This window comes from Sinocyclocheilus anshuiensis, unplaced genomic scaffold (assembly GCF_001515605.1).
Source record: "Sinocyclocheilus anshuiensis isolate Anshui unplaced genomic scaffold, SAMN03320099.WGS_v1.1 scaffold1810, whole genome shotgun sequence".
Taxonomy (NCBI): Eukaryota; Metazoa; Chordata; class Actinopteri; order Cypriniformes; family Cyprinidae; genus Sinocyclocheilus; species Sinocyclocheilus anshuiensis.
Genome location: NW_015547669.1, coordinates 664631 through 675434, shown reverse-complemented (window position 1 = coordinate 675434; position 10804 = coordinate 664631). Strand labels below are relative to the sequence as shown.

Here is a 10804-nt window from a genome sequence, read left to right as displayed (position 1 = left end):
CTCACCCCCCCCCACACACACACACACACACACACACACACACACACACCATATACACTCACTCACACACACACACACACACACCATATACACTCACTCACATGCATATTTTCCTCCAATTCTATTCTTAATAATAATTAGCCTACTATATTATTAATTACAATATAACTATTTTTATTTTATATCTGTTATTAGAAATAGTAGTTTAATCGAGAGCAGCGAGTAATTCCGTCTTTTCTTTTAATGTCTGATTAACATTGAGACAGATCTGTATTAAGACCTACTGTAATGCATGGATCTAATATAATGTCAAAGATCAGATTTTTCCCCAACCATTAACTAAACGTTGATGTTAACGGATTATGTTTGTGTGAATCTCGGCACTTTATTGGGAGGACGCGTAGAGGCGCATCTTCTGCACGCGCTTTGCAAATGTCACTCGGCGCGATCGTTTTGTTTTCATCAGCATTGGTTTGAAAATCATATTTCACTGGTATGAATGGTATGTCATTGAGAATTCGACATGAATATTCACGAAGCTGGAATGCTGCACTTTGCAACAATAGACCCTCAGCTTGTGGTGAGAAGCAGCAGCAGTCGCAAATAACATGCAATTCAGTGTCCAAAAACATTCAGTCACACTTAAGTATATTCTTTAAAGTATACTAAGTAATAAGTATTTTAATAGTATGCTAAAGTGTACTTGGTTTTCACAAGGGATATTAAAACACATTACATTTTACACACAGGCAATTCTGCAAAAATTCACAGACTTCCTCTTATTTATATACTTTTGGCTAATTTGATTACCAGCAAAGCTTAGTGCTCTCAGCTTGGTTTGACATGTTTTAGCATATTTATATTCATTCCAGAACTGAAAATCATGTCCTAAAATCTGAAATAAAGTCAGATCCTACTAAAAACAAGCTGAATTTATCCAGCACCTGCAGAGTTTGTCGTCCCATATAATTGCATGTTTGAAATCAGTGCAGAAAACAGGGAAAAAAAGAGTTCAGAAAGATTTCATATCTACAGATAAAACTTAAAAGTGCGCTTATGTTTCTTTAATGAAGATCTTTCCAATCCTGACATTCAATACATTAAACATTTACAAGTAAATTCAGTCTGTGAGTTTCTCCTGCCGTGCGTCAGAAATGCTGCTTTAATTGCGCGAGAAAAGTTCAGAAAAAACAGAACATGCAAATAAGTCTATTTTTGTGGCCAGTAAAATACAAATAAAAAAGTGGTAATTAAACTTTAAAGACTAGAAGTAAATGACAGTGTGTTGCGATAAGGAGAAAATATAAATGAGTCCTGAAAGTTAAAGTTAAGACCGTTTTAATAATTGTCAGCTGAATGTAATGAAGCTAATTTCATTTACATTTAGATTACATTCATGTTCGCTCAAACTCTGTGTATGTTGTGTTAAATGAGAGGTAAACAGGTGGATGAGGATTTAATTAGCGTGGAATATGCCGTATCTTACTACGAAACGTTTCCAGTCGAGTGGAATGACAGCAGTGAGCTGCAGACGTGTCAGTCGCCGTTCATGCCCTCAGTGAAAGCAGGACAGAAAAACAGCTGATGCTGAGAAACATCTCAGGCTAATTCACAGCATCCAGTCGAGACGCTGAGAGCAGGTCACCGCAGACTCACGCCGCTTCAGTGCAAGAAAATAAGGCACTTTCCACAAATAACAAACAAAACACTGGCACAAATGTCAGTTTTTTACATTTTACTTGAGCTTGCCAAATGCATTCAAGGAAACATTTAAGAAAATTGATTTTTTTTGTGTGTGTGTGTGTTTTTTCCTCTCTGTTATTAGTATAATTAAGATTGTATTGTAGTATATATATATATTGAATTGGTTTTTATTTTTGTATTTTCCATTTTCATTTTCATTTGAATAATTACATTGTGTTTTTGTAATTTGTATTAGTTACTTTGTTTTAAATATTTCAATACAGTTTTCATTCATTTTCATTTGAGTTTTATTTTTTATATTAGTACACCAAGTTGAGCTAAATGAAAATGAGCTTCATTTTCATTTAGTTTACTTCAAATTATTATTATTTTTTAAAGTGAACTTTAATATTTAATAACTTTAATAAGCACCAAATGTTGCAAATGTTGTTACTTCTTGAATATTCCGTTTTGGTCATTAAAATTATATATGGGTCAAAGAAAATAGAACAATAAAATAAGTTTAATGCAGCTTTAAATTTAGTTTTTCCCCTGCACATTAGAATGTGTCCTGTATTTTTATTTTTTTCTGAGCAAAAAATAATGACTATCATATGTTTTTAGCATGATTTACAGAAGATACCGACTAAAATGTCATTCAGTGTAACAATAGTTCATATAGCCTACCAAAAAAAAGTCATGTCAGGCCAACGCTATCTCACGACCAATTCGTATGTATTTTATGAGGTGGCTAATTCATACGACCTCACTCGTACAATTTTGTACGATTTGTCTAAACCCCAGTGACGGGTATGTTTAGGGGCGGGGTTAGGTGTAGGTCATTCGTACAAATTAATACGAATCGTGCAACTCGTAAAATATGTACGATTTGGCAAAAATCGTATGAATTTGTACAAGTGAGGTCGTACGAATTAGCCACCTTGTAAAATATGTACGAATTGCTGTGAGATGGGGCAGGTCAGGCATATATAATAACAAGCCTTAAATAGGTTTTACATAAATATATGTTAAGCTGAATGACTATAGAATATTATTTCACCAATCTTTTGAGTTTTTTTTTTTGTTTTCACAAAAGTGGAAACATTAAGGTAAACACTTTACTTGCATTTAATATGCTTTCTGTGTATATACAATCACTCTTGTTTATGTAATTTGATGTGAAATAGGACGTCTAATCTAATAAATCTATACATTTATTGAGGGATGGAGTTGAGACGGTTAAGAGGCGGCAATGCCCTGATTCCAATAAAGATATCTGATGTTTAAAAATACCACCTTTATTTGAGGAAAGTGCCATGAAACCATTCAGATAATGTCAAAAGCTTCTAAAAAATGTACAAAAGAAAATACTAGATATATGAGCCATTTTTCCAGTCGAGACAGACAGAGAGAGACCGGTGTGCAGGGGAATGAAGATCTGCTCTGAATATCAGACGCCTCTGTGAAGCTGATTTCTCTCAGTCTTTCTCTCTCTGTCTGTGTTCTGATCAGTGAGACAATAATGTTCTGTTATGATGAAGGATTGACCCTCTCTAGAGAGAGGAAGTGTCACAATGACAATAATTAGGCTCTCAGCACTTAACTCAGACGTGTGTGTGTGTGTGTGTGTGTGTGTGTGACGCTCCATCACTCATGCTGCTCAGAGCGGACAGACATATTAACCAGAGACACAAAGCCCAACTCAGAGGAAGAGGGTGTGAGAGACATACAGAGAAATCACAAGACTCATCAAGACACACACACACACACACACACACACACACACACACACGTTTACGGAGTCACCTGCCTGTCACAGGACAGATTACACTCTGAGACACAAAACCATCAAAGAATTACAATAACTACAGAAAACATTCTCTAGTCAAAGAAAACATTTTAAAACTTATTTTAGGACTTCCAGTTAGTGTAAATATATACATAATAACTACAATTTATTATTTAATTATTTTAATTATTAACTGTCAATTATTAACTGTCTGTCAATCAGTCAGTATGCATGGGTCATTGTGAGGTAGACTTTTTATTTATTAATTATATGTCACATTATTTCAGCCTTTGTCATAATTTAGACTTGCATAGTATATCATAATTTTGACTTTTTAAGCTTTCAATCTTGACATTTGTTATAATCTCATTATTATAACTTAGCATCTCATAATTTTTTTTACTTTTGTCATAATTTAGACTATCTCATAATTATTGTATAACTTAGCATCTCATAATTATTAACTTTTGTCATAATTTACACTATCTCATAATTATAACTTAGCATCTCACAATTTTTAACGTTTGTCATAATTTAGACTATCTCATAATTATAACTTAGCATCTCATAATTTTAAACTTTTGTCATAATTAAGACTATCTCATAATTATAACTTAGCATCTCATAATTATTAACATTTGTCGTAATTTAGACTATCTCATAATTGTGACAGTATCTCATATTTTTGACTTGTCCATTTTTTTTTTTATGTATTACCTATGACTGTAGCAGAAAGTACTGAGAAAAGTTATATTGTATAAAATTAATTACTAAGTGTGTGTGCATGTAGTTATTTATATATAATATATAACTGTGTGTATATACAGAAAGTACTTAGTAATATGTTTGTATGATATAGTAGTAAGTACATAGTACTACTACTGCTACCCTAATACTTTATGATTTTATTCTTAGTCATCTTGAGATGTCTTCTGCTAAATTATAGTATTTAGCTTATAAAATGTGTTAACTGGACACATTTTTATAATTACCCATTACACATTTGTAATCGTGTTAATGTGTTAATTCTGACAGCCATAATTTGTTTATGAAGCATTTTTACCTCCTCAAAGGGATGTTGTTGCCATGGAGGTTTAGCTCACTTTTGAAGAGATTTTTTCAGAGGTCAGGACCTTCTTCGCAAACACTGTGCAGGTCAAAGGTCAATTTGTGTAATAATTTCCTCTGCAGAAAAAGCTGCTTTTGAACCTCAACTCCAGTGAACCTCCCTGTCTGTCTTTCTTTCTGTGTCGTATCTCTGAAGGTGCTTATCTCAGTGTTCAGCATATGATTTTCAGAGGTGTGTAATTAGCCGACAGCATAATAAACATGCCTACGCAGATAATCACGATCAAAATTCTGTTGAATAAATTAGCTCATATTGGACACGGTCTTCATTGGAGAATCAAAAAGAAAGTGATTATACAATGACATTTTTTTTATTTAATTGACTAATTGGTAGGTCATCTTAATGACTAGTCCTTTAGGTTAGGATCACATCCAGACTTGTTTATTTGTGTTAAATGGGCAGATATATAACAAAAATAGGCTATAACAAGTCCTGTTATTGCAAAGTCAAAAACGAGAGCTGAACTGAAAGCATTATATTCTTATTGATAACTAAAAGCATAATTAAATTAGCTAAAATATTTAATAAACAAACGCAAGGTGTAAAACTTTGTGAAAATCCAATTTTGTGGAAACGGGTGAGCACAGATTCTGTGTGGGCCTGTCGAGAGATTCTGCATAATAATAGAAACACTGCTCACAGCAGGCAATTTCAATCCAGCAGTAATTGTCTTGAAAGTGAAGAACATGGAGGAGAATCTGTTACAAAAGCGGTGCTTTAAAGGGGATGAATTTTCAAGACAACTTCTTGGAGAGATAGAACTGTCAGAATGCTAAAGCATGCTCGCATGTTAACAACCTTTCAGAGAAGTTCTGTCTGTAAATTCATCCCTATTTATCACCACTGCTGCGAATATCAGACACTCTGTGGAATGGTTTGATGAGCAGAGTTTTCTTTCCTGTGTTATTAAGGGACGTTTAAGCAGAACACAAAGGGTTTGTCCCTTTTTAAATAACCACTAGCCTTTTCAAATCAAAAATCAAATCACTTTTATTGTCACATCACCAACAGCACGTTTGCCGTGGTGAGTGAAAAGCTTGGGAGCGTGCTCCAGACAGTGCAGAATACAACTGACACTTTTAACAAATAACAGTATACACGTTTAGACACAGTATATACACTATATAAAACAATAAATATACAAACATAATACACAAAGTCTACAAATGGACACATAGAGTGGTTGTAGAAGTAATGGTTGGTAAATAGATGTTTTGTTTACATCACCGATTTAAAACATGATTTGCATGCTATCGCTAGTCAGATGTACAGTAGGTGATTAGGGGGAGGAACATTCTCATTTGTATGGAAGCCTTTTTCTGTCAAAACATATTTTTTTTAAAAGACATAAAAATACATAATTATGAGATAATCGTAATTATCTGATTACGAGACTGACAGAACATATAAACTGTGAGATAAAAACAGTTATTACATAAAGACTAAATTATGAGATAATACATAATTAAGAGATAAACTTAATATTATGACAAAAGGTTGAAATTATGAGATAAGTTATAATTATGCAGTAAAAAAAGAGTTATAAGAATATGACAGAACATAAACATTGTGCGATAAAATGTCAGTTATTATGTAAAAATCAAAATTGACAAAGTTCAAATTATGAGATACTGTCATAATTACGGTCATAATGAGATAGTCTAAACTATGAGAATTCAAATTTATGAGATAAGTCATTATGTGATAAAAACCTTTGTGAGATTATGACAGAAAATAGAAATTGTGAGATAAAAATCAGTTATTACATAAAAATCAAAAGTGGAAAATGGTCAAAATTATGAAAAGTAATACTTATGAGATAAAGTCTAAATTAAGAAGTCAAAAGTATGAGATTTATTACTTTTTATTACAATAATACTAGACTTTTATCTCATCATGACTTAGTATCTCATCATTGTGATTTATGTCGTAATTATGATTTAATACAGCATTATATTTTTCTTTCTTATTTAGTGGAAATGGGCTTCCATACATTCTAGAAAGCATTTGATTGGGGGAAAAAATTATATGCCCTAGGTGCAAAATGAGTCATGAAAATTGTTGGTCTTTGTAAAAGAGATAATGTTCTTCCAAAATGCACTGCAACACTCACTCGCATAGACCGTCAGAGTCTCTGATGAGATAAGAATGCTAACATTGGTTATTGCTCTTGCTTTTTTTTCTGTGGCTGCTGATGAGACGTCTGTATGATAACGATGCTAACATTGTTGCTGCATTTGTTTGATCTTCTCTGTGTGTTCTTCTCTCCATCTGTGCGGCTGTATCAGGTGCCATGGCCAATCACCTCATCCCAAACTCTCTGCTGCGCGCTCACGCCTCTAACAACCCCTATAACACCTTACTGGGCGAATCAGCCGTCTATAACAACCCTACCCTCAGCATGTACAACACTCAAGGTGTGCTGCATTCTTGCTTTGCCTTCCAGTGCACTGTGTGTGTGTGTGTGTGTGTGTGTGTGTGTATGTGTTTGTGTGTGTGTGTGAGTTGAGGAAAAGGGCTCTGCTATGTGGCTTCATGCTGAACATGTTTGCGGTCATCTTTGTCTTTTGTCTGGTACAGTCTGGTCCAAACAAACACGTAATTCCCAATGAAAAATGAGTTCATAGAGCTGAAATAATTATAATAACTGATGGCTACATTTAGCGGCATGACAGAAATGCGACTCATATGGCATTAGTGCCTAATTGCAGAATAAAATCAAATCACCTGCTCCTTTGAAGTCACGCCACACTAATGTGTCTGGTGCAGATGGGTTTGGACAGTCACACTGGACTTGATGCAACTCAAAACAATTAATGTGCCTCTTGCATGTGAAACACTCAGTAAGACTTCATTACCGTACATCTGCAGACCAAAAATCTGCTGCAATGACCTCAAGAGACCTGGTACAAACATGGGATAAGGACATTTTCATCTAGCCAGAAACGCAACTGCAAACTTTATAAATGCATCAGTGCCGAATCATAAGACAAAATAGTCTACTCTTCTGAAGATGTGCCAGTCTAATGCAACAGCGATGCTACACAGTTTTTTGTGGCATGTTGCAACATTCATGCAGCTGAATGCGTTCCTGGCATGCAAATACTCAGACATCACACATCTAGAGTGTCAGGACAGACTACCATGCACTCATGCTGCAATGCTTGCAGGAGCCATGGCATTTTAGGATGAGCATGGCATAACAGCAATGTGACTGCAGGCTTTAATACATCCATTATTGCCTGGCATTTCAGGACGAGCATGGTATAATGACACTTACATGCACTATACATGCACTCGTTATATGTCCACTCTTATGAAGACATGTCACTCTCATGTGTCTCATGCAGAAGGGTTTGGACAGATGCTAGAAGTTTTTTGTGGCGTGTCACAGCACTGATGTGCCTCAACAGAGCACGCTTTTTCAGAGCTGCATGGAAAAAAAGGTCTGTTTTTTTCAAAGCAATACTTCATACGCCTATCGCATTCTTTTAGAACATGAATCTGCCGCGCTCTCACGCTGAGATGCCCGCAGGAGGCCTGGCTTCTCCTATTAGCAGTAACGCATCTCTGCATGCAGCTGTCTCACTCCGTCTCGCCCTGTCTGTCTGTTGCACTGGTGATCTGCTTTCTCCCCGTCACCACCTGTTACTGCCACCTCCACTAACGCATAGATCTGAAAGAATTCAGAAGGCTCTAGAGACAGAGAGACAGATGCGTTTCTGGACAACGTCAGTGGGGAGGGCTGAGCGCTGGATAACAACCTCTTCATCTACAGTGACAACACTGTAGTGACCTTGAAATCTAATATCAATAAAAGCCCCGAAATTACGAATAGATCCCAGGCCACTTTTAATGTTCCTCTTTAGCCCGATCAATAACTCTCTTACCGAATACAAGTCTAACCATGGAACCGCATTCAGAGCGGAGCGCGTCACTAATGGAGACAGAAGCCATTTCTGCGCCCTCCAGACATTCAGGGGGCACAATTTTATGGCATTTACATGTGCATCCTGGGATTTGCAAGGGGACACGGTGGTGTGTGTCTGTATCTGAGAGGTGAAACGAGGAGGTTGAGCGTAACCGTTTACCTGCGCTTCATTAATCTGTGTGCATGTTCTATTTGAGCGTTCACTGTGAATGCTTACCTGTACCTTTTTCTCTTTCCTTTTTCCATGCTGTCCTTTAAGAGCCCTACAGAGAGACAAGTATGGGAGTCAAACTAAACATTGCTTACCAAATGTAATTTCTCTTACCGTTATTACTCTTTCCTTAAAACTATAGTAAACGCCATTCTGCTAAGAGATGTTTTAGTCAATATTCTAATCAGAGAGCACTCTCAACCTCATTAAAATTAAAACCTAATTTTCTCATCTCTTATTCAACGCAAAGTGATGCTTTTGTTAAAATAGAAGCTGAGTGGACAATTCGGTGGTCTTTTTCCCCCCAATTAAAATTTGCATATTTGTCTAAGCCACTGATAAGTAAAACAAATGCTGTTTATTTGTTTATGCTCAAATGATGCAGCTAAAAATTGGTAAACAAGAAAGTGCTCCCACGTTTTGTTATACGGGTGTGGGAGTGTGTTAATAGCCCACGCTTGCACACTTCTTTTCATGAAGAATTTAACTTCAAGACGCTGATAATATGCAAAATTTAATTAACGTAGAGAAACCTATAGGCGGAGAAGCTGCTCTCTCTGTACCTAATGATACATGAGTGTTATATAAAGGCCAGCATGATTTGGTTTGACGAAAGCTTTTCGTGCGTTAGCTGTTGTGTATTGTTGTGTGTTTGTGTTTGTGTTCGTGCATTGTGTTTCTGTTGTGTTTGCCGGCTTTGCAGAGTGATTTGTTTGTTATTTGATATGTGAGATGAGGACAATCGAGGTTGCAAATTCATAGCCAAAAGATGAGTTTGACAGGTAAGTCAATTATCACAGGCTTAGCTGGCACGTTTCAGTGAATTCTGGAATGAGTTTTAAACCTCACATCAGCCTTGAATCCCTGACGAATCCGATCAATACCCAAAATAGCACTGGTTTGGAAGCCCAATGAGCGTCCACCTCAGGGACGAATGGTTTCAAGGTTTTTCGGTTTGTTTCAGCGAGCCGTTTTGCATGTCGGACTTACAGATGCGCCAGGCGCAAGTGATTTTAATTACTCTTCTCTCTGACTCTTCGTCTCGCAGAGGGAATCCTGAACAATGCTCGGGATACAAGTGCCATGGATACTCTACCACTGAATGGTAACCATGGCAACAGCTACAGCTTGGCCAGCGCCGATTACATGAGCGACTGCGTGCAAATCATCGACCGCACGTACAACGTACACAAAGAGACCACGCTGGAGAAACGGATCCTGAAAGAGCTCACCTCCAACTACCTGCCCACCTACCTGAACAACCACGATCGCACGGCCGAGCACGGATGCAACCTCATGAACAAGCTGGTTAACGAAGTCAGCAACGGAGGCGGGGTGAAGGACTCGCCCATGCTGCCTGTCAATCTTGCGTTGGGTTTGGACGACTCTGCATCTTTCCCACACGAGGACAGTCTAGGGCTGGAGCTGATCAGGGAGGAGTCCAATGCACCCTTGCTTCCGCCGCCACGCCACGTCCAGCCTCTTCCCTCCACCTTCAGCTCAGCTTCTTCATCGCGACGGAGCCTTCCGCAAGAAAACAGCGAGAGTTTCTTCCCTCTGCTGACAGATGAGCAAACGGAAGAGACTCTATCGCCGCAGAGAGACTCGCTCTACACCAGCATGCCAACGCTGCCCGACCCTGAACGCTCCGACACGCATTCGCTGCCCCACGGCGGTGGCACGCACATGCTCCCCAGAAGTGGCGAGCCAGACGACGTGTATTATAAGAGCATGCCCCAGAAGCGGCGAGCCGGACGACGTTTACTATAAGAGCATGCCCAACTTGGGCTCGCGCAACCATCTGCACCAGCTGCATAGCTACTACCAACTGGGCCGCGGCAGCAGCGACGGCTTTATCGTTCCTCCCAAAGATGAGCTTTCGCCCGAAGAAACGCCGCAGGAAACCGCACACATGGTAACCAGCCTATAGAGGGCGCCAAACCCCGTCGCATTCACACCCGTAACCCATGACATCTCGACCTCCGCTGGCTCTTCTACGTTTCCGTACCGTTCAGTCGTCCGCAGTCGTTCACTTTTGCTTTTTCCGTGTCCGCAGAGAAA

The 10804-nt window shown here is 38.0% G+C and overlaps 1 protein-coding gene across 1 annotated transcript in view; it reads left to right on the top strand.

Annotated features, from left to right (window-relative positions):
• LOC107702708 (adhesion G protein-coupled receptor L3-like) overlaps positions 1-10483 on the top strand; it is a gene marked incomplete at its 3' end in the record, with an annotated part of 13148 nt that extends 2665 nt beyond the window's left edge. Inside the window, exons 5-6 of the mRNA XM_016505107.1 lie at positions 6890-7018; positions 9792-10483. Of these exons, the coding sequence (XP_016360593.1) occupies positions 6890-7018; positions 9792-10483 (821 nt within the window). The remainder of the gene's footprint in view (positions 1-6889; positions 7019-9791) is intronic.
• Between the last annotated feature and the right edge of the window lie 321 nt (positions 10484-10804).